Here is a 25080-nt window from a genome sequence, read left to right as displayed (position 1 = left end):
TTTTTTACTTTTTGCTATAGTCTGGCTCCGTGAATTAAAAGGATATCGGTTTGATTCCCATACCACAAACATTTCTGTGTTGCAGGGTGTGTGTGTGTGAAAGTAGTTATCCTCAAGTTTATGGTATTAGGTCACATGCAGCGATCGAAGAAGCAGTTCTGTGATATACCCTTCCACGGGCCGTTTTCCAACACTCGGGGTAACGCGCTGCTCTGGAAGAGTCCTAAAGTGGACGCGTCATCACACATCATGATGGCGATAGCGCAAACTAAATAAAAAGACAAAATAAACTTGAAACAAATATAATGAAAAACTTTTTTTTATAGGATAACAGCACTTATTTGCAAGGTGATCACTTAAGGGGCGGTCTTGGTGAAACCAGTCGGCAGCAAAGTGTACTGCTTAATTGGCAAGTTAAGAAGCATTGATCCGTCAATTTTCTTTTATTCTCACGGTCACCGTAAACGCATCGCATCATGCGTGTGAGTACCAGTTATTGGTGTTCGTAAACCCCGTGCATGACCACAACGGCAAAATAAAACACAGTCGGATCGCACCGTGACCCCTGCAACGGAACTACTCATCGAATCGCGAGCACGCGCCTGCTGTGTCACGCAAACAAAAACTTCCCAAACAACGAAGTGAATTAGGGGGCCGACTTTTAAACTCACGGCGAATACGGAACGCCGAATCGGAGTCGCGCGAAGACTTTGGCCAACGGGCATTGCTTCATCCATCCGAGCCAACGCTCTCCCGTAACACAGCCGCATGACCTCCGACCCGACGGTCGCGACAAGAGTGGGCGGGGGGCGCCGCGCGCTCACGCCGGGAGGTCCTCGCTCGGCGGCAGCGACCGCAGCTTCGTGTAGATGCTGAACTGCTTCGAGCCCAGGTAGGCACCGAACGCGGCCTGCGCCAGCATGAAGGGCGTCAGGCGCTGCATCACCGGCTTCGACAGCTTCAACATGTGGCGCAGCGCCTCTCCCGGCGTCGGCGCATCCCACGGGCGGTACCTGCGGGACGGGGGTGGGGGGGGGGGGTCGCACATCGACATTTTGTGATCGTTTTTTTCTTTTAAATAAGCGTTGCCTCCCTTCGACCACATCTAAGGGGTTATGCGTTCATCATAAATGTTGACTGTGCTTGTCCCTGATCGATCACGGTTATGGTTGAAGTGAACGTTAAGTAAAAGTTGGAGTGAATGTTAACGGCCAGGGCTAACATCGGTGGCAGGTTAATACCCGGACTGGTCCTGGCTCCCCCACCTTCACCAAACAACAATGAACGAAGTGATTAAGTATTGTAAAAAAAAAAGAACCATGAATGAAAGATGGGGAGTCCATCATCCATCAGTGGATTGATGAATTTCTCTAAGTACCAACGCAAAACTTCGACACTTTACATTCTCCAACAGAGGGGAGGACGATATGACAGAAAACTAAAACTAAACTATTTTGTATTTTACCAAATAAAGCCCACTGAGCTGTACAGCTCTCTTTCAGAAGCGACCTGGCCACAAATGATAGCTCAACGAAGTGGCTTGTTGTGTGGAAATTCTAAATGTGGAGGGAAAAACCGGAGGACATTGAGAAAAATCCACGCGACCACGGGGAGAGAGACATGCAAACTCCAAATATACAGCAGGCACAAGGGTGGGGATTGAGCTCGCAACCTCCTGCATTCCAGGCGAGGCAGTTAACATCTTGCCACTGCGGTGATAGGGTAGGATACCTCTTAAAGCAGGCGCATTGCAGTCATATAAAGCAGCATTTTTGGAGCCGTGGGTCTCGTTATCATTACAGGAAGGGGTCGTGACTCAAGAGTATTAACAACACAAGTTAGAAAAAAATCATGCATATGTGTAACGGGTTCCGGAGACACTTGTAGAGGTAACTTCTTTATTACAATACAACACTCCAAGTCCAACTCTCCAACAGTCCTGATACTCTGTTACAGCCTAGGTACACAGCCTAGGTACACAGCCTAGATCAGGGGTCGGCAACCAAAATAACAAGAAGAGCCATTTCATTCCAATTCGGTACAAAATTCAATATTTCAAGAGCCGCAATGCATCTGAGTACATACTGTACATACGTACATATCGTCAAGAAGCAGCCCGTAAAGAGCCGCATGCGGCTCCGGAGCCGTAGGTTGCCGACCCCTGGCCTAGATACTCCACTCTGGCTACGCTCTGGAACTCGCCCTCATAAGGTGGTAGAGTCGGGAGTTCCAGAGTCCCACCACTGGCTCTCACAGCATCTCAGGGTCTTCAGATGGCTGGTCGTGGGTCTTGGGTCTTGAGTTACAACTGGGCCCTGATCGTCCAGGGAGCTCTCCTTTTATGCCTGGTCCAACGAGGGGTGGGGTCGTGTGTGCCACCAGACATCCCACAGAGCACACGCAGCCCGCCCCCCGTTGGTGGCGCCAAAAAGGCTTAAGCGCCTGGGAACCCAACGCCTGGCGCCCAGAGGCTTAAGCGTCTGGACCCCCTGGGAACCCAGCACCTGGCGCCCAGAGGCTTAAGCGTCTGGACTCGCCTGGGATCCCAGAGCCCCCAGCAGCCCCTCCCTTCTTATGTCACTACATTACCCCCCTCTACGTAGCCTCCAGCCGTCTCGGCTGTCAATAATTAGAAAGTTTAAATTAACGAAAGGGAGAGAGAGAAAAAAAATACGCGAGCCTCAACAGGAAAAGAAAAGAGAACAAGAAAGCAACCATAAATACCATAACCAACCTGTACAACTTTACACTATATACAAGCATCAATCAACAAAAAGGTGAAGCAATGACACGTGAACAAACGACCCGCGGCACACCTAGCCCTCCTCGGGATCCGCATAGAAAACGGGGAATTAACAACAACAAATATACAGATTCCGACGCGTTGGATGCACAACCAACACCGGTAATCGAACCGAAATCACACAATCACCGGATGGATGGCAGGGATCCACACCACCCTGCCACCCTCCCATCCGTCAGGTGGTGAGAAGGCGAAGATCAACATGTCGAGCATCCCTCTACACACACTAATCCGGACGTCTGTATACGTCCCGGGTCGAGAAGTCGTACTTCAGGGCCGACCCATGTACTGGGCAAAGAAGTCGCACTTCAGGGCTGCTCCAGTATCTACATTTTAAAATATATATATATAAAATTTACATGACACAAACAAAATAAATCCGCCTGCTCCTGTCCATAAATGGTGGCCGCACGCACGAACCGCATCTCCAAAAGACATCCCGTGCTTGCGTCCCAGCAGCCCTCAATGAGGACCACCACCGACATTACATGTCAACCGTTAGCACCCCCCGCTTTTCCAACGTGGCGCCTCCATCCTAAAACTGCGCACGTCGGCCATATCAGGGGGGAATTTCCGTGTTACCACCCCACCGCCTTTCTGACGCGGCATCACCAGTAGCACGCGTCGGCCATATCGGGGGGCTTCAACCCAGTCTCTCTCCAAGACTCGCATCGCAGCATATAGCTGTACCGACCGATCTGAGACGACCCATTGTTCACTCCCTGCACAACATGCACCCTAACAACTGAGGGATACAGTCCCAACGTAACGGGACAACTACACCTGAACACCACGAATCTCCAGCCCACTGTTTCAACGCGCCTCGAAGTGTTTCAATCTCCGGGCCGTCAGGGCGAGCCTACTGCTCCAGACGCACCACGGAGGGTCTCAACCTCCGGGCCGTCAGGTCAAGCCGTCAGCTATTCCATGACGGGACCACACTCTCCGAGCCCTGTGAGCGCACAGCCAACTAGGCTAGACATGCCACGGAGTGTTTCAATCTCCGGGCTGTCAGGTCAAGCCGTCAGCCATAGCATGACGGGACCACACTCTCCGAGCCATGTGAGCACCCAGCCCCCTAGGCTAGACATGCCACGGAGTGTCTCTATCTCCGGGCTGTCAGGTCAAGCCGTCAGCCATAGCATGACGGGACCACAACTCTCGTGTTAGACGCGCAACACCCGCTGGGACATCCTGGTCAGGATCTGCACCCCAAGATATTTGAGAGCCAGCATGACAATTCCAAATCCTTGGCAGCATGTCACCATCTCAAGATAAATGCCCCATACAGTATATACATCGTTAACAATGACAGCACAAGCTATACATTAACAATCACGAACAAAGCTCAATATAAACCATACACTAGCATAAGTACCCGGCGTTGCCCGGGTGGAAAATATATTTCTTAATAACCTTACATATATACACAGATGGGCTGCTACCCCTGCCCCCCCACCCCCCCCCCCCCAGGCACGATCTCCTCGGCCGCTGTGCAGTAATATGTACGGCCTATAGTGTGGTGGGGTGTCGAGGCCTAGTACCGTCCTAGTACCGTGCAGAGCCTCCGGCCTCGCCTAGATTGCCCACCCGGCTGAGGCTGGGTACCGGGGCCGTTACCCCCCCCCCCCCGCTACAATAATACTGTCTAATCGCTATAATTTTATAATCTACCGACCCTTTAATAGTAATTGCACACATTGTGGTGGGGGGGGGAGTGAAGAGGACGTGAAACTTTGATGAATTTACCTCAGAGTCGCGTGTTAATGCGTGCGCATATTTTTAACGGGAATTAAAAATGGCGTCCACCCCGCAGCGAATGTGTCGCTACCCGTTGCCAGGGGCAACCGCCGTCCAATGAAACTGCGTATGGTCCGGCGACACACAAACAGACAGACACACACACAGACAGACAGACAGACACACACACAGACAGACACACACACAGACAGACAGACGGACAGACAGACAGATTTGCGATTTTATATATATAGATTGTTAACAATCACAAGCAAAGTTTCGCACACACATTGACAACACTCACGGGCGAAGCTCCACACAGTTTACCCAACAACAGTCACGACTCCCCGACGACAATGAAGAAAATGTCAACAAAAAAATCATTAATCCGGAGCGCGTAAATGGACGAAGTGTCAGGGGCCTGGTCTCCCGACCTCCAACCTTTGGCCAGAGCAGCAAAGGCAAAACCTGCGTGTCGGTCGATGTGCCGGCCCCGGCGCTGGTTACAGTAAGAATGGCACCCTCACTGTCCGGTCGCAGCGCTGATGACGCGGTATGCTAGGTTGAAGCCAGCTGTCGTCCGGCAGTGAAGGTCGCAGAGCTGATGACGCGGCGTTGCTAGGTTGCAAACAGCTGTCACCCGGCGGTGAGGGACGCAGCGCTGATGACACGGCGTCTCCGGGTTGGCCCACGCTGGGCCCGGAAGTGACGTCACTCCAAGCGGTCACTGCTCCTCCGGTGGAAGTGATGTCATTCCCGGAAGTATCCCTCACATCCGTGGGGGGGACGCCGGTGGCGGGAATGGCGGCGGCGTCCACCATGTTTGTGGCGGCGGCGGCGGGCTCGGGCGAGCGCCGCGCCTCCTCTCTCCCTCCCGCCATCGCCCGCGAGCATCGCATCTCGCCCAGGAGGGAGGCGGTGGCGCAGAGCAGCTCTGCGAGGCGAAGCAGCGCCTCCTCCATCTCTGCTCCCGACGCTGGAGAGGGGACGGTCGGCGGAGCAGACAGCTGCTCAGCCGGCGGTGCGGCGTTGTTGTCGGCCGGCGGTGCAGCGTCGCTGTCGGCCGGCGTTGGCTGCCCCATCACTGCCTGCTCCTCTTCATCGCCGTCAGGACTGAAGGTACGTGGCTTACTTCTTGTCTCCATAGCCACTTCTGACGCCAAATGTAACGGGTTCCAGAGACACTTGTAGAGGTAACTTCTTTATTACAATACAACACTCCAAGTCCAACTCTCCAACAGTCCTGATACTCTGTTACAGCCTAGGTACACAGCCTAGGTACACAGCTTAGATACTCCACTCTGGCTACGCTCTGGAACTCGCCCTCACAAGGTGGTAGAGTCGGGAGTTCCAGAGTCCCACCACTGGCTCTCACAGCATCCCAGGGTCTTCAGATGGCTGGTCGTGGGTCTTGGGTCTTGAGTTACAACTGGGCCCTGATCGTCCAGGGAGCTCTCCTTTTATGCCTGGTCCAACGAGGGGTGGGGCCGTGTGCGCCACCAGACATCCCACAGAGCACACACAGCCCCCCCCCCCCCGTTGATGGCGCCAAAAAGGCTTAAGCGCCTGGGAACCCAATGCCTGGCGCCCAGAGGCTTAAGCGTCTGGACCCCCTGGGAACCCAGCGCCTGGCGCCCAGAGGCTTAAGCGTCTGGACTCGCCTGGGATCCCAGAGCCCCCAGCAGCCCCTCCCTTCTTATGTCACTACATATGCATGAAATATATATGACGCTGACCAAACCGTGGATTCGAACCCATCATCTCAAAAGTACCGGTTCACTGCTCTGGCCACTGAGCCGCGTGGCCACCTCCAGTTGGAAGTATTTCTGTAACTCAGGGGTGGGAAACCTTTTTCCTGACTCAAGTCTAAATCGGACTTTCAAAACCCTTTAGCAGGCCACAGATTAACACACACCTCAGTGACGTCTTCCAACTGCAAGAGGCCATTGCAGAGAGAGAAGTGAATGAGCGGCTAATTTGCTCGAGGTGACGGATAAATATCGCCTTGCAGGCCATTGTGAAGTGTACATATGTTGATCTTCTTCCGCACCGTACGTAGCCAACCGTGCTAATCGGAAGTGAGACTGGCAAGCGGTAGGCCTCGTTGTGGCCACGGGCCGTGTGAAGTCAAGTCACCCTTCCTCCGCTCTAAGTCGTGAGCGGTGTCGTGTCCGGGCAACGCACCTGGCTATGAGCATGCCGTTGAGCAGCAGTGCCATAGCAAAAGGGTGGACGCCGGATCCGATGGCCCCGATGAGCGTGCCACGTGTGGTAGCGCAGAGCTCACAGTTCAGGCGGCCTGCACACGTGTGTGCAGAGATGGACGCGCACGCACGATCATACACGGGGTACGTTAACCGTGTCGCAAGTCGCCGTTATGGCACCGTGCTTAAATTCAAATGATACCATACCTATACTCCTTGGTGCTTTCGGTAAAGTCACGTAGGTGTAAAATAAAATTAATCATGACGTTTTGGACGCAACACAAGCGCCCGTCATCAGGTGGCTACGTGACTTTACCGAAAGAACCAAAGAGTATGGATTCCTGCAGTCGCGAAAGCTTCAAATCAAGATTGATACCCCAAACCTGTTAACCCCTTGTCAGTGCCTACCTTATTACAGACCAATTCAGACTTTATTGGTCACCCCGTATCCTTATAAATCTCAACCTTCATCCTACAAAAGTCTCGTATTGAAACGGCTTTACACAGTATGTACCTGAAAACTAAATTTCCCTAGACAAGAATACGGGCAAACCGTATGGGTTGACAGCTATGATATACGTCCACTCGGTGGAACGGTTCAAAATTATGGCTCATTGGTTTCAAAAAGTTATGGAATCCACGACGGAATCCAGATCAATTTTACTAATCCTTGAACCGACCAGCACGTGCAAACACGTTCAAACCGTATGGCCTACTCCGTTGTCATTGTCCGGTGGTAGCCATCATTTAGGATGGCGCCGGGGCCTACCGCTTGTCGCCCGGCCTCACGGTTCAGATCCAGCGGCTGCCCTAATTAGTACCGCGGTAGTGTGCATTAACCGTAAAAAATACGCACCACCTGTTTTCACAGCGGATGCTAAAGATCCCGTGACATCGTTCGGGAAGGGGACACCATTTACCAACGACTCGAATGAAATCTACAAAACAATCATTGCCCCCTACTGCGAAAACTTGGCAGGAGCCTCATGAAATAGCGCCATGAGACGCAGCGAGGCTTTCCCCGAGTAAACAAGCAGAATAAAACAATGGTGGTAGGCCTTATCCGTCACTCACCAAAAAGAAATCACTGCGTCGGAAATGTTGTGGCCATTTGTTTGTGTATTATTACGAGGGTTGGTGCCACCACAGCGTGATGTATGTATGCTGAAACTCTTTTGCACCGTATGTAGCCAACCATGCTAATCGGAGGTGATGGCTTCCCATGCTGGACTTGCAATCCAGTGGTCGCCAGTTCGATTCCATCAACCAGATTGGGCAGGTGACATAATGGGAAAGTATCTTAAATCCCCCCCCCACCACTTCCGCTGTCCTCCTAGCAGTGTACATGGGTACACCAGAGTGAGTGGATCGGCAGTCATGTGTGGTAGGGTAAAGTGTGGGTACTCCCACCTCATGAAAGATATGGAAGAGTAGGCCAAATACCCTCCACTCGTGGGGCTCTCTAGAGCTCTAGTGGAGGCCTTTCCGTCAGCAGTGCCGTGATCAAGAACTTGCAGGTCTACACCGATTTTGCCTGTCTGCGCACGTGTGAATGAGGGAGTTGAGAGGGACGGAGGTGGGGACCGACGGGCGTCTGCTGCCGTACTACGCACGCACGACCAATGGAGAGGGCAGGGCGGGAGGTGCGCGGGCGGGGGGCTACATTGGCCACTGAACGGCACGGAGGAGAGTTCATCCGTGCCAGCTTGCGTACAGACGAGGTTTTCTCCTATAATTCATAAAATACCGCAGTACGCCTACTGGGACCTTGCCGCGGCACGCCGGTCAGCGAAGCACTTCCATCGTGCACCATGGCCTTTCGTGGTGGCAAGAGGCAGCGGCGTAGGCCATGGAATACGAACGGGACCTTAGAGCGCTCCTTCTTTCCGCTAGCTCGTAGGAGGCCCATGGGCAAAGCCCAGCACCTGCCTAGCCCCCCTGTAAGGGTCACGGCGAAGGCATCAATAGCGCTGGTTGATGACTCCGGTGGATGAACCCAGTAGGTCCGCTCAAGGGATGGCCTCTCATCTCACCAGCGCACAGCAAAAATGTTAGCTGTTTGCCGCAGTCGTCATCGTTCGAGATGGACAGAAGAAGAAGTGGTGGCAAGGTCAGCGTGCAGGGCCATGCGTGATTCGGGGCGGAAGGTGATATGGTGGTGCGGTACAGTGGTGCGGTGGTGCGGTGCTCACCGCCCAACAATGACTCGGTCAGGACGACCTGGTGGATCATGGTGACGGTGAGGAAGGGGATGAACGCGCTGGGGAGGGCAGAGGCCAGGGCAGCTTCACGCACTTGCATCAGCGTGCGGAGCATCGAGTTGGACACCAACCCCCCCATTGCCGCCCCGACTCCCATCAGATGGGCCGCGTTGTTGAAAATCTTTCTGCGCACACACGAGGAGCACAAAGACATGCTCTGAATGCGAGAAGAAAAAAAATATATACACCGAATAGAAATGTCAATTTGTGATGCCCCGGCGCCACAGATCTATTGCTCGCTCTTGGAGTGAGACGATCGGGAAGGCAGCAGCAGCCACGTGGTGAGCAGCCAACAACAATTGCCCAAGCTCTGCGGTCCTCAATATACGAAGGTGTTTTCGGACACTTAACTAGGTCCTTTACATGTGGGAGGAAACCGGAGCTCCCGAGGGTGAAACGTTCTATTCCGTACAGAAGGAAAGGGTGGAGTTCACATGTTTCCTATTCCTTCTTCTACTGGTGAGCCAGGGTACGGGAAGGGAGATTCGCAACATTTGTGCAATCCACCAAACCCACGCTCCCTCCACAATGCTTGCTTTGAATTTTAATTGCTCATAACAGAAAGTCAAATTGTCGATGATCAGCAGTGGCTTGGATAAAAATATTGATAACTCTAAACATATTTAAATTACGGTATCAAAAATATGTATTGTTGACATACGTATAAATGGGGGTTAAAGCTTAGAATGTGATCTGTTTTTATTGCTTATTAAATTAGTCTGTCACATGCAATGAGTGAAGTGGCAGCTCATATTATGAGCAAGCGCGTTGAAGGTTTTCCACATGATAATCCGCTCCATTGAGCTATTATTTGTGAGATCCAGGTCGCTTCTGAAGAAGTGCAATATAGCTCAGCGGGGCCTTACCTGGTGAAATAAAACATAGTTTAGTTTGAGGTATGAATCAGTGGGAATAGTATGGTTCATTCACAACCTTGACAATCAGCAAACGGAAATAAACCACAAGCAGACGATGAATAGTTAAGTGTAATTTTGCCGGGGTATTTCTGGGGCAGCTCGAAACACGTCTCCCCGGGGCCATTACCTGTCAGAGGAAGACAGCTTTTCCATCTGATCCAGCAATTTCGCCCGAAGTTCCCTGCCCATCACAGGGCTGATGCGGGGCTGCTCCAGATCATTCTCCAGCTCATTGTCCCAGCCCATGTCGTCCTTCAGCTCCTCCCTCGTCGCTGTGAAGGAGGAAGCGACAGGTCGGGTGATGCGTCTCACTCAGCTCTAGGATCATAGGTTGGCAAAAAAAATTACATTCCTCACACACCACCCACCAAGCACCATTTCCAATCTTACCCATGTTCTATGTTCCAATGCAAAATTAAGGTGCGAGTTACACGCTGCACGCGCCTGATGCTTGGTAATCATGTTTCCAAGTGACAGAATCACGGGGCTTATTCGGCAGAAGAGATCTTGCGCTGCGTGTATTTGGGTTCACCACACGACAGCGTGCCGACTCCAGTGGAGAGATTGTGTGCACGCACGTGAGCGCACGTGTCCCACCCGACTCAAAATAAGAATCATCGTGTGACATTTGTGTATGAAGCACTTGTGTGTACCCGCGTGGCGTACGTAGCAACGACTCAAACATGACGATCAATACGTAATTCACAGAAGAAAAATAATTGATTTTTGCCACCCGAATCACGAAATAATTATTCAGATCGTTACACAGCGGAAGTCGCAACCAGTCACGTGGTAACTAGTGGAGTCAGCCTGGTGGTCACCACCTGACTAGCTACACCAGTCACGTGGTGACTAGTGTAGTCAGCCTGGTGGTCACGTGGTAACTACACCAGTCACGTGGTAACTAGTAGGCTAACTACACTAGCTAGCCTGGTAGTCACCACCATAGGTTGTTATTCTGTTCAGGGGGAAGTTATCCCCGTGTGTTGGAACTGAATAAATGTGTTGCCTCTCAAGTCTACGTCTGTGACTCAGTTGAACCCGTTACATTTGTATCATTTATATATGTTGGACTTCTTTCGCACCGTACGTAGCCAGCCGTGCTCATTGCAGGTGCTGGGGGGGGGGGGGGCAATGAACGACGGGGTAACTATCCGAGGCGTAGTTACCACACTGCATTCAGTTGCTGGGCCAAAGCCGCACGACTCAAGACTTTTGTCACGAACTTTGCACTCACTCGGGAGATGTTGGTGCAGTGTCGGCCTGTTGGTTACCTCGGGTACAACAGCCTCACGCGAGGTACAATTTAACAGCTGGATCTCGACGCTCAGGTGGGGTGACTAACTTAAAATATATAAAATATATATATGAATGCTCGGAGAGAGAGAACGCAGCCTCACCGCGTCACACGCACGGAGCCGCAGTCACACGCGTGGAGCCGCAGTCACACACGTGGAGCCGGGCACACGGGCGCCGCCATGGTGACCTACGGAAGCTGACGAGGAACATGAAGGTCCCTCCCGGGCGAAATCATTTCCGAATCTGAGCAGGGGGGAAGTGGTGGTGTTGAGTTGGGTCAGGCGGTGCGCGTTGCGGCAAGGGGAGGGTTGAGTGGCGAGGGTGTTTCTTAAATGGTACAGTCCACAAAGACGCCTTTATTTTATTTTTTATTATTTAAAATTTCTATTTTGTTTTCTATTTACGTCACTTTACCGAAATAACCAAGAATATGTATAGAAACTAAAACACTTTTAATTTATTTTACCAGGTAAATAGCTATTTTTTTCAGAAGCTTTCCTGCCACAAATGATACCTCAACAAAGTGGTTTATCACGTGGAAATTTATAGCAGCCAAATTCTCCAAACGCACGTTTATAAATGTGGAGGTGAAAACCCGGACGACCCGGAGACAAATCCACGCGACCATTGGGAGAGACACCGCAAACTCTACATATACAGCAGCAGCAGCAGGCGTCAGGACCTCCTGTATACCAGGCGAGGGAGTTCACATCTCGCCACCGTGGCGCCTTTTGCACTGATTGGGCCAGCGGTAGTGCCGTTCACGGTTCTCACTCGCGGCCACCCTGGTTAATACCGCGCGCGTGCACTAACCATGAACACGACACGGATGTGACAGATCCCGGGACGTTATTTGAAAACGAGTAGGCAGTTGCATGCCAGAGTCACCGACTAAACCTAAATTTGAAAAATTGACACCGTAAATGTACGAAATTTGGGTGGTTCATAGCACAACACCGCCGCATTCTGCAAAACTGCAGCGGACAATGTGAAATATAGCGCCGTCGTGTGATATACATGCGTTGGAGAATAGCGCGAATAGTTGTAATACATTGTTGATATTATTTGATTTGAGTATCGGTGCTCTATCCACTGCTGCATGAAGGCCTCCCAACTACACCGTCGCCATCCCTCGCGGTCTCGTTGTGCCACAATCCGTCTCAATCCGGCACGCGTGGTCGTGACGCGTGCCGCAAGATCCAGCCGCGTCCGTCCAGTGCTCGCCGAGCTGCATTGGCTTCCGGTTACAGAACGGATATGTAAAGGAGAGCCGACACAAGATTGCAGGGGTTTCGTCTTTTAATCCTTGTCTCCCATCCACACCTGTCCCCAGCCGTCCCAATCTCGTTCCCGCCAAAGGCCCCCTCTTCCCGCCCGTTCTCCCCTTATATCTCCTCGATCACCCCTCCCACTAACCCTCCTATTGGTGGGAATCCTTCCCCTGACACCCCTACAGATACATTATAACATGATCAGGTCGCGATCATTACACACGAAGTTATTGCCACAAATGAACCACAATACCTAAAGCAGTGCGCGAACTCCGGTCAACCTCACAGCAGTGGCTTTTGACTGGCCATCGAACAATGATGGTCACCGCATCGCGCGCTTTCAGATGCGCTTCTGTGACCATCTGGAATGCTCTTCCTTCCGATATTAGGAAGCCACTGGAGTTATGAACTTTTAAATCATCGAGAGCAGCGGTCCCCAACCTTTTTGGCACCAGGGACCGGTTTCATGGAAGACAATTTTTTCACGGACCGGGGAGGGGGGAGGTTTATCATTGGGTCTTTCCCCCTTTTCAAAGAAGCTCTCCGGCGACGTTTGTTTTTTACTCATTTTGGCTACTAGGGTTTAGAGCTTGTGGGCTACCAACACTGTGACTGAGACGAGTGCGCAGTGTGGGAAAGAGGCGCAGAATGAAAGTGGTCAATAATAAAACACATTAAATCGCTCCATCTCCACACTGGACGTTCCCGGAAAACAATTTTGAACTCCTGGGTGAACTTGTCCCACAGGGCACCGCGGTGGCTAGGAGATGTTAACTACCTCACCTCGTTTGCAGGAGGTCCTGGGTTCGATCCTGACCCTGACACCTGCTGTATATTTGGAGTTTGCGTGTTCTCCTCGTGGTCGCATGGATTTTTCTCCGGGTCCTCCGGTTTTCCCTCCACATTTGAGAATCAACGTTTAGAGTGTTTGGCTACGGCTATAAATGTCCACACGATAAGCCACTTCGTTGAGCTATAGTCTGTGGCCAGGTGGCTTCTGAAAAAGTACCTTACCTGCTAAAATTAAAACAGTTTATAGTAAAATATAAAAAATTGTAAATAAAAAATAGTTAATACTTGTGTGAAACCAATTTAAATTCCAGGCCAAAATTACTGGGAGCCCAAGTTTGAAGTTTATTGTTTTTGGAATTATATGTAGTCTTTAGAACAACTTGAAGATGTTTCTGCCAAATTTCTGCTTTTTATCCCTTCTAGAACATGATATAGAACGCATATCGGCAATCGTATGTATGTATGTATGTGTTAGATGCGTACAAAACAACCGCGTAACAATGATAATTATGTACACATATTGGCATATTTTTAGGAAGGAAACATTACTTACTTACTTACACTTTTCCAAAACCGATGCCATTTGCAGCAATCATTCTTTCCAGCACGGTGCACTGAAGCCTCCATAATCCCCACATGTGGCTGGAGTTTGTTCGCTGCTCCATCATAGTTTTGTCAGAGTATTCGCGAGTTTAAAATTCCGCTTGTTTTATTTCTCTCATCACCGGCGTGTGCTGAAACGTTATTTTGGTTCGCGTGCGGTACATCTTGAGAACAACCGACGCTTGGAACAAATTCACCGCTGACATTTTTATGCCAACGCCAGGTGGACGCCGATCAACTGTTTATTATTTTGTTCTTTTTTTTGGGACATCATAAACAATGACCCCGTGTGTGGTTAAACATCCTGCAGGTGCAGCTCAGCGCAGTCGATCATTTCCCACCTCTTTTCACGAACATTCGTGTTTACTTGTTGCTGCTTGCCGGCGGCGTTAGACCGGGAGATACGGTGGTGGGGTTTTTTCTCCTTTCCAACAGACTCGAACCGATTATGTCCACGCTGAGCTCCTCTGCCTTGTGGGTCAAAATGGGTGGGCAACGTCAGCCCTTGAAGAGGGCCAGGCCCTGTGAGGTGTAGGTCCCGTCTTTGCATATTTATCGCTCACGTGGAATCATTTCAACTTGTAACGCTGGGCCGCCGCCACTGTCTTTGCTCGCTCGCGTGGAGATTGGACGACTCGCAGGCGCAAGGATGAACCACAGACGAGTGGGAAAGTCAGGGACAGCCACGCAGTGAGCCGAGACCACAATTTGGAGCACCTGGATGAAACCCACGCGTGCGAGGGGGAAACACTCTATCTCATACAGAAGGGACAGATTATGTCTGTATGTTGAACTTATTTCGCACCGTACATGGCCAACCGTGCTCATCGGCAGGTTCGGGGGAAGGACAACAAACCAAACACGAACAGGATTTCGAAAGACATTATTTTCCAATTTATGTGTAAAAGTGCATCGGCTCCATTAACTTCCGAATACGTCCACCCTTGCTGTACTCCCTTCTGCTGGCAAACCAGGATGTGGCACCTTGGACGCCCACTGGAAGTGAGTTTTCCAACATTTCTGCGGCGATCCACCAACCCTCGCTTCTGCTGCCTCCACAGCGCTGGATTACAGAAAGCCACGTGCAGCATAGCCACCGCCACCACCACCACCGCCGCCACTGCCACCCAGCGAGAATAGATAGCATGGCTGCGCTGCGGGCACGTGTTTGTAGGCATGCGGCGATGATTTATACGAGACCCATGTGGTTGGCAGTTGTCCAGACATGGTTCACAGACTTAGGAACTCGGAATGGATTTTTACATAAACACTGGAGGTCTTAGGCGCTGTTTGTTAATGACAACTATGGAAGCGTATTTATGCACTCAGAGAGCCGTTAATGTACAACAATATGAAGGTAATAGTTTAATTTGACATGATGTCATCCATCGATGTAAACTCTTAATGATATAGTAGGGCTGGAGAGCTGAATGATGTCAAGTCTAACGATGCATTAGGAGAGATAACAAGCTGAACTTTTCTCAGAATATGGCCAAGTATATTCTTAGAACTTTCCAGATCGAATGAGATCGGCTGTGTTCCAGGTGACATGGTCATAGAAACGAAATTGAGCCTGGATTGTTGTTTGGGTGTTTGACCACTGTGCATAACAGGTGGTATCAGCTGTGGGGCTCACTTCCGGTCAGCAGAGTGCAGTGCAGCAAAATCCATTGTTGTACTTTACTTCTATGCCCTTAGGTACGCAGGGGCGTGGTGAAATCTGGATAAATTATCCCCACGATCGATATGACACAAGTTAGGCCCTCATCCGGCATCGGACCAATCAGGAGGGCTGTACGTCCGCATGCAGATGTAGCGGACACGCTCCTCACCAACGCGCGCAGACAGGTCACGGTTACACTTATTTTATTCGACACCCAGTTCCCTCCTTCATCCACAGTTCTCTTCTCCATTCACTCCTACCGACGTCCCTTCATGTCCCCACGGCGCCCTCTCCCATTCCCTCCCCTGATCCCCGTCTGTTCATCACTAGCTACCAATCCTCTGCCTCCATACATCGGGGTTGTGGTTCCTGTTCAACTCGCTGCGTGTAGGGGGTAGGCAATGCCGAGGTCAAACCCCTGTCAACCCCTTATCAGTGCCCCGACTTGATTACAGACCAATTCAGACCTTATTGGTCACCCCGTGCCCTTATAAATCTCAAGGTTCATCCTACAAAGTCCCATCACAAGGGGGAATCACAAACACATAGACACATAATAAAATATATATATATTGCTCGTATTGAAACGGCAGTACGCCGTATGGACCTTTAAACTACATTTCCCTGTTACAGGAATACGGAGTAAACCGTATGGGTTGCCAGGTATGCGAAGTAGTGGGGACCGTTATGGAGGATTGCCATGTACGTGCCTTATGTTGAACTTCTTTTGCACCGTACGCAGCCAACCGTGCTAATCGGAGGTGTTTTCGCTTCAGTGGATGTACAGCATGCATGGGGTTTCCTTAGGACACGTGGGTTTTTTTTCTCTCCGGGTGCTCCTATTTCCTCCGACGTGTAAACAATTCATGAACTGGTCATTCGCATCTTAATATATAAAGGACGGCAGAGCGTGGGCAATTGTTGGTGGCGCCGGCTCACCGCGTGGCTGCTGCCTTTCTCGCTCGCTCGTCCTTGGTGCATCCTCCTCACGCCTCTCTGAGTCAAGCAACAATAATCGAACTGAAACCTAAATGACCACATTTCTGCTTCCCAAAAATTGCAGCCAAGAGTGAGGAGGTCTACTCATTACATAGGTCGGGCCTGTTAACGTTACACGTTACTTTGGTTCGTTCTATACACTTACTGTTCTGCCTCACAGCAGATGTGGGGCGTATGTACACAGGAATTTCCTGTTTTTGATGCTAAGTTTGGTCATGTGACCAGGAAGTTGCCAATTAAGATTCCCGCTCAACCACGCGGGCGTCGGCCATTACACACATAATTCAAGATGGCGGCACACATCGCGTCCCAGTGAAGCCAGCTGTAATTGTCCATTGTGGGTCTTTAAGAAGCATTGTCTGTAAGTTCGTTTATGTTCTTATAATACTGGGGATGCTGTTATAATGTAATAATGACCGTTATAATGCTGTAAATGCCTTTATAATGCTGTTACATTGTTATGATAAATACGAGGCCTAGTTAACAACGAAGCCTGCAACTTGCCTTATTGTGAATGTTCCTTGTAATCGAATAAGTTGAGTCAAACTTGTACCCAAGTAACTTTATTGCGATCTGGAGAGCAAGGATGACGAAATGTCTCATTCATAGTGCAGTGTTATGTGTAGTACTGTACATCAGGGGTGCAGTGTGATGATAACACGGTGTGCCTTTATGTAACACAGTAGCTTATGCTCTTGTATAGCTATTCAGTGGTAATGTAGGTGCCTGGTCTATCCAGGATCTATTGTTGAGAAACATGTTATCTAAGACAATGTTATGATGCTGTGGTGTTCATTCATTGTGTTGGTGTTTCCGGGTATTAACAGATGCTGTATCTGTGCTGTTTTCTTACCAGTTTTACCTCGTTAAAATCAATAAATGACGTTTGGAGTCGGATGTTCACCGTGGCTCTGAGGGTTTATTGGACGCGAGGTTAACTACTCAGCTAGCGGTGCAACGCAGCGCACAGCGAGGCAGAGACACTTACATATATATGACCGCGTTCCTCAGTGAAGAAAACAAATCAACTCCCTCAGAGTGTGACGCTAAATCTGATAGAAAGCGGGAAGAGCACACCACCTGATACTATACAGAACAGGCAAGGCCGTAATTATAATATAAATTGGAGGGGACACACCCCCCCCCCAATATTCAAATATGCTCAAAATGTTTCCCCCAATATAGTGCTATAAAATAATTGCAATGGTATGTAAATAAAAACAACAATTTGATAAACCTTGTCCATAATATCTGGACTTGTCTTCATATAAATCAATGCATAGATTTATGTTTATATGATTGTGGTTATGGTTCTTTAATAATCCCTCATCTCTGCCATTACATATAATGAAACAAGAAATGGTACAAAAGTGAAAACAGAGCAATGTAATACAATACACTATTAGACATTGTAAAAAATAAATAAAAGTCCATCCCATGTGTTAGTGACTTTTTATATTTTAGGCAGGAAATGAGTTTTCAAATTTAGATATTTTTCTGGGTTGGGACCCCCAGACACCCTGGAAGATTTGGTCCCCCCCAATGTTGACTCCATGGCTACGGCCCTGAGAACAGGTATATATGTATATGAATGTTCATTATGCGTGTGTGGACTCATGTCCATTACCGTTTATCCGAAGTCTCCATAAGCACGTATATACACTCCTCACGCACATGCTGCACTTATAATACATTAGCGTAGTTGTCATTCCTCACCACGCGAAGCCAAACATTGATGAAAAGGAATTGGCCACACATCTCAGTGTATCGGTAACCCACCCGATCAACGTGCATCGAAACACAGCGGAGGCTCTCCGCTAAGAGGCGCCGTTATTGAAATAAGAATCGTTCTATGCAGATTCATTTGTGTGGGTGATAAACATGCGATGACTCGCAAGTTTGTTATTGTTTTTCGTAGGATTTCACAAATCCACGAGAAAGTCAGACGGTTCCCAGGCGATCGGCTTCACACACCCGTGCTGAAGCTCGCACACTCCAGGCACTGGCCCTTACTCTTCAAGGCGCCAATGACAAAGATCCCCCGTGTAGCCTTGACACACTGTTGGGGCGAGTGCTGCTTGCGAACACCTACAAAGGCTGACACCACACACGAGCGGGTGGGGTAGCCAGCACCGCTCTGGCTACCTTTGTCGCCTGAGTGACGATGTTTACTACATTTGAGGCCGAGGGGAGGCACAGAATCGGTCCAGCTAATCGTCATCGGTGTTGGCCGTGAGCAGGACTCGAACCCGGGTTACCGGGTACCGTAGCGCAGCGCGCTAACTGCTACACCACCGCTCCCCAGAAGGCACCAGCAGCACCTTCGCCTCGAGCCATTCATCCTTCACACTGAGCCGTGAAGGATGAGCCCGGGGCACGGTGGGGGAGAAGATTTTCCACTGCCGGATGACCCTGCCAAGCCTGACGCTAAATGATGCGAGATCCACGTGGCCTTAGTGAATTGTTAACTCCTGTCCACCGATGCTGTGCGCCACCGCGGCCGGTTCAAACTGCTACGAATCACAGAGAGGGTAACGTGGGGGTTAGAGGGGACAACTGCTCTCCCAACTCATGGACAGAGGGGTGGAGAAATGATCCCTGCCCACTCAATTAAAACATTTAAACATTCTTCAGGCCACTCGCTCCCTCCAATTTCCAAATAATTCCTGAACGCAGCTCCCCCGCCACCGCCCCCCCCCCCCCACACTGCCCTTCCCAAATGATTCCCTCGGCTCTCGCGGGACGCGCTTTAAATGTCGCAGCACGCGAGAAGATTGTTACCGCAAAGGAGGCGGCAAAAGGGCAGAGGCTTGATTTGACACGCCGCTTGGCAGCAGAAGGGGACATTCCAGGGGGCTTTTTAGTCGCCACTGACGGGGGGGGGGGGGGACAAACGCCGACAGGTACGAGGCATGTTTTGATCACAGCGATCGGCTCGCCGAGTGACGTGGGGGTTGTCTCTGGCGCGAAATGAATCTCGGCGTCGCTACTGTGGAGGACACGCGGAGTTGTTGGGACGGATGGACGGAGATGGGGGTGGTGCTACGGGTTTTTGAAGGACGGTAAAATTGTGTACCTGTGAACTTGTTTTGTTGCTGTTATGCATTTTTGTGGGCTGAAGTCGCGTTGCTGTGAGCCTGTGGGTCTTAGTGCAAGTCCGCCAGGTCTCTGTGGTAGTCTGTGTGTCTCTCTGTGAGCCGATAGGCCTCTATTATAGTCTGTGGGTCTATGTGTGGGTCTGTGGGTCTCAGTGTGAGTCTGTGGGTCTTTGTGTGAGTGTGTGTGTCTCTGTGCTAGTCTGTGGGTCTATGTGTGGGTCTGTGGGTCTCGGTGTGAGTCTGTGGGTCTCTGTGTGAGTCTGTGGATCTTTGTGTGAGTCTGTGGGTCTCTGTGTGAATATGTGGGCCTTTGTGTGAGTGTGTGGGTCTCTGTGCTAGTCTGTGGGTCTATGTGTGGATCTGTGGATCTTTGTGTGAATCTGTGGGTCTTTGTGTGAATCTGTGGATCTCTGTGTGAATCTGTGGGTCTTTGTGTGAGTCTAAACACCTTCCTGGTGAAGAGCGACTGCTTCTCATCTTGACAATATTGGGCGCAAACTGCCGAGGTGACTCGTTGTTAGCTTTTCTTTCGTCGAGATCGGAATCTGACCTCCAAAATTCCAGTTATTACGGGAACCGACAATTTGAGCTAAATGTGTCTGTAAGCCATAGCCAATTCCAGTGCATGCAGTGTATAATGATACCGGCACGTCCGATTAGTGCGGTTGGCTACGTGCGGTGCGAAAGAAGTTCAACATACAAGACACACACACACCTGGCCACAAAACGACACTTGGCTCGCTCGGCTAATTGGCGCAGCATTGGGCGGGCCCATCGCTTCGCTCTGCAAATTCCACTGGCTTTTTTAACGCCCTCGCCAATTCCATCACTATCCCTCAAAACTCTCCCTAATCTCTCTCTAATCCCTCTTCCTCCACATTCTCAGGCCCATCCCCCACCTTCACTCCCGCATCGAACCCCCCCCCCCTCCTTCGCCATCTCTCCTGGGGGGCCACCAATATATTTTTGAGTTTACATTTTGTTCCCCAAATGTTTACATTGTAAATTCAAGAGCAATATTTTTGCATCAGCGACAGAATTGTTCCAAAGTTATTTTCCTTGACGCCTTTAGAAGTGTGGGCTTCAAGCCAAGGGGCCATAAAAGGTCGTTGATAAACGTCGACCCAAAGCCTCTGAACAAGCAGACAAGCATGGATGTGACTCCTGACTCATTCATTCCTTGAGTGGCAGGGCTTTTAGATTCTAAACATATTTATTAACATATTAATCCTTCCGAATGTGCTATTTTGTTCTTCGTTCACATCACAACCAAAATGCTGTGTGGCGCATAAGGAGGTCTCAATGAGTAATCGCAGACTAAAGGTAAAGCACAAAATCAAAATAATAATAACGTTACCTCCATGCCAAGCTGTAAACACTTCATGGTATTTGGATAAAAAAAAATTCCCCCCGCGGCAAAAAGCACGGTGTCATCGTCGTGTCCCGGCAACCTGCGTGCGACTCCGCCAGCACAAGCCGCTGCTTGTCCGTCGCTCGTCAGCTCAGTCGCGTGACAGGAGGCAGGGAACGATCCCCCACCGCCATCATCGCCACCACCACCACCACCGCCGCCGCCACCACCACCGCCGCTACCACCTCCACCACCACCGCCCCCATCGCCACCACCGCCACCACCACCACCATCGCCGCCACCTCCACCACCACCGCCACCACCACCACCGCCACCACCGCCGCCACCGCCGCCATTACCGCCACCACCGCCACCACCGCCACCACCACCGCCACCACCACCGCCACCACCGCCGCCACCACCGCCACCACCGCCACCACCACCGCCACCACCGCCACCACCTCCACCACCACCGCCTCCACCGCCACCACCACCACCACCGCCGCCACCACAGTCACCACCACCGCCCCCACCGCCACCACCGCCACCACCGCCGCTATCACCACCACCGCCACCACCGCCGCCGCCTGGCTCGTGCAAAACAAAGCGCAGCTCCCCGTGCAAAGATCGCTCGCTGCAGCCCGGTGTGCACGCGTGCGATCTAACGTAGATCTGATGTGCGATCTAATGTAGATCTGATGTGCGATCTAACGTAGATAACACATTCCTATGGAGGGAGCTGGTAGGAACGTTGGGTTATTCCGTCAATGGCCAGGGTCAACGGCGGCGCGGTGTATTCCGCAAATATGCCCGACTGTGAGGGCGGGCACAAGCCGGCGTGAGTAGGTTAAACGTTGAGTTTAATAAGGGCACCACGGGGTGACAAGCCCCTCCCCACCCATCCCCACCCCTCCTACCCCCCACCTAGCCCCACCCTCCCCACCCAGCCCCTCCCCACCCAGCCCCACCCCTCCCACCCCCCACCGAGCCCCACCCTCCCCACCCAGCCCCACCCAGCCCCTCCCCACCCTCCCCTCCCCACCCAGCCCCTCCCTCCCTCCCCACCCAGCCCTTCTCCACCCTCCCCTCTCCACCCAGCCCCACCTCTCTTATTTTTGGATGCACGACGGACGGACGGACACAATAATCCCCTGTGGGCTGGTGTAACCAGGAGGTTCCTACCAGTATAACGTGCGATCTAAAGTGTGATCTGATGTGCGATCTAATGTAGATTTAACGTAGATCTAGCGTAGATCTCCTTTTGTCAATCCGCCGCTGGACGACGGCCTCAGCCAGGCCATGCGGATCATAGGGGTCGCTTGACCATACCTCACCGCGCTGGTGAGTGCGGGTTGGTGAAGGCACAGAACGTGAATAGCGAAGCATAGAAGTGCGGTACGGAGACGGATCTTGCTGCGCTGCCCTCTCATGCTCACCACGATGGTACAGCTGCCGCCCACCGAAGCGTGATCCAAGCCCTCGCCTGCTTGGCTTCTGGCAGCTGACGAGATTGGACGCATTCTCCATGTTTTGACGACCAGAGGCTACACGTCAATCTGAACGATGTGTTATTTGTATTATTAACTGTGGCTATTTCAATGGGGGGGGGGGGGGGGGGGGGATGGTGGCAGTGTTTGTGCGATCAGGGCAGGTACCCAGTAAACATAGAATGTTGAGTCAACGTCTGTTCATGGTTGTTGACCACACGCCAACGGTTGCGCCAACGTTAGCCAAGCAGTCGGCGTGTTTACTGCCCGGAGTGAGTTTACTCGCGGCTCTGTGCCATTGCTGGCCGCGTGCAAAAACAAATTATTCGACTTGACCTTCGGCCCGCAGACCGGTGACCCCCAGCGGACGAGACCCACGTGCGCGCGTCTCCGAAAGACTCGGAAAAGTTAAACGAACGACCGGAGTGACCTTTACTTTTATTTTTCATGAGCAAAAAGAAAAAAATGCAGCATCGTCCCATCAGTGACCAGAAAACTATCCCAAAACATAGGCCCAGAGTGACTCGTGCAGAATTCATTTCTCTTGAGAATAGCTTACAGGTGCTTACCTCGCCTTATGCGGGGATAGATGCGTTCCAAACAAAAAGGGCTTTCCATTTTCACATCATGATAAGTCACTTCGTTGAGCTACCATTTGTAGCCAGGTCGCTTCCGGGGAAGAGTCTCGTGGCTCAGTGGGCTTTACTTGGTAAGATCAAAAATAGTTCAGTTTTATTTGTATATATTTCTTGGGTGATTCATTTCCCTTTCTTGTACTTTGTACTCCTATTGTGTTTTTGTACTGTTTGCTGTTGTAACGTTCTGACCTGCCCCTACTGGGCATCTGTGAAAAACAGCTTTGTAGCTCATCGGATTCCTCCTGCAGTGTGATTCCTGTACAGTCACTCAGCCCACAATGCATCGCACGAGAGCGCTGCCTGCCGAGTTCGCGCATGTAGTGCAGTAAACCCTCTCCATCCGCGAGTACTAAATGTACACCAATTCCCTATTCGTGACCCGCCGGGCTCCAGTATTCACGAGACCACCGGCACTAGGGAGGTGCGCGCAGAATGTCGTTGCACGTGAAACGGTCTGCGGAGATTCGGAACGCTCCGTCGGCTGCCCGCTGTCTCCTCGGTCTCGTAGTGATCCCGCTCTGAACTCGCTGCTGTGCATTTTTTCTTCATACAGAGTGTCTTCTTGGTTCTTTCGGTAAAGTCACGTAGAAGGGAAATAATAAAATAATAAAATTAAACATAATAAAATAAAAATTGTCACGACGTTTTGGCCACAACGCAATCAGCAGTCCTATCTACGTGACTTTACTGAAAGACCCAAGAATATAGTGATGTCATAGTGGAAAAGGTAAATTCACTCTCCGCTGCAAATCCATCAGACCTGGACATGAACTTTTCCAACGAACTTATCCAATTGAAGTCTTTCATGTCTGACTCTGAGGGTGAGAAGTGCCCAACTAAATTGCTTGAGACATTGCAGCCACTTAATCTGCAGTCTGTGTTCCCCATATTTTCGTGGCACTTCGGATTTGTCTAACTTTGCCAGTGACAAACTGCCAGGGTGAGCGGACATTTTCCCTTTTAGGCGGAATAAAAAATGAGCTGCGGAGTAGCATCTGCCAAACTCGTCTCAGCTCATTGTCACCTATGTCAATAGAGTCAGACCTTGGCAGACAGCTAGATTTTGACGATCTAGCGAATGATTTTGCGAGGATAAAGGCAAAAAGACACCAATATAGGAAAGCGGGAGGGGGGGGGGCTCCAAAAGACATGTGCCCAAGGGCCTCACGGGACCATGATCCAGACCTGCACACAGTACACACAGTACACACAGAGGACACAGTACACACACAGTACACACACAGTACACACAGAGGACACAGTACACACACAGTACACACACAGTACACACAGAGGACATAGTACACACACAACACACACAGTACACAGACAGTACACAATGCTGTCGCACGTCCGACCACATAGCCGCATGTCGAGTGAATTCAAACCGCCAAGAACAAATTGTCGGTTCGACTTGGGTTCGTGGCATCAACGCAAAATTGCATAACCCAGAACCCGCATATAAGTAAGGGTAGCCTGCTGAAATATTGCACTCCCACAATACAATGGGATCCATTGGCTTGTGTCATAACGACTTGCATGTTTGTTTATGTGCAGCGGCAGCTACGCGAAGGAGACGTATCGCTTGCCCTTATTTATTGCCCCTGAAGAACTCGGTGTTTCCGCAGTGCTGAAACAGCACCTGCAACACCGGCTCGCATGCCCATGGTTAGCACATGCAACTCATCCACAGCCGCAGCAAATCCCACAGAGAGGCGATTTTATTAAAACAAATACATATCCTGCCGCTACCAGCCAACCGGAATGTATCATTGAAAACTTAAACACGTTCGCGCATGAGCCCTGCCTGTCCGTCAATCAGAGGGTGCCGTGGTGGCTAGGAGATGTTAACTCCCTCGCCTGATATACAGGATGACGTGGGTTAGATCCCGACCTGACGCCTGCTGCTGTGCGTTTGGAGTTTGCGGTGTCTCTCGAACAGTGGTCGCGTGGA

The 25080-nt window shown here is 50.9% G+C and overlaps 1 protein-coding gene across 1 annotated transcript; it reads right to left on the bottom strand.

The window, feature by feature from the left end:
- Positions 1–303: 303 nt before the first annotated feature.
- LOC144732530 (transmembrane protein 126A-like) lies at positions 304–11463 on the bottom strand. The gene is made up of 5 exons (XM_078613937.1): positions 11326–11463; positions 10053–10197; positions 8940–9133; positions 6728–6842; positions 304–1013 (listed from the first exon to the last, which is right to left on the bottom strand). The coding sequence occupies exons 2-5, from the start codon at positions 10169–10171 to the stop codon at positions 821–823; spliced, it is 621 nt and encodes a 206-aa protein (XP_078470063.1). The 5' UTR covers positions 10172–10197; positions 11326–11463; the 3' UTR covers positions 304–820.
- Between the last annotated feature and the right edge of the window lie 13617 nt (positions 11464–25080).

The sequence above is a fragment of the Lampetra planeri genome, chromosome 43 (genome assembly GCF_965212315.1).
Source record: "Lampetra planeri chromosome 43, kcLamPlan1.2.h2, whole genome shotgun sequence".
Classification (NCBI taxonomy): Eukaryota; Metazoa; Chordata; class Hyperoartia; order Petromyzontiformes; family Petromyzontidae; genus Lampetra; species Lampetra planeri.
Note: the sequence above shows the minus strand (reverse complement) of the source record. Positions and strands in the feature narration are given on the sequence as shown.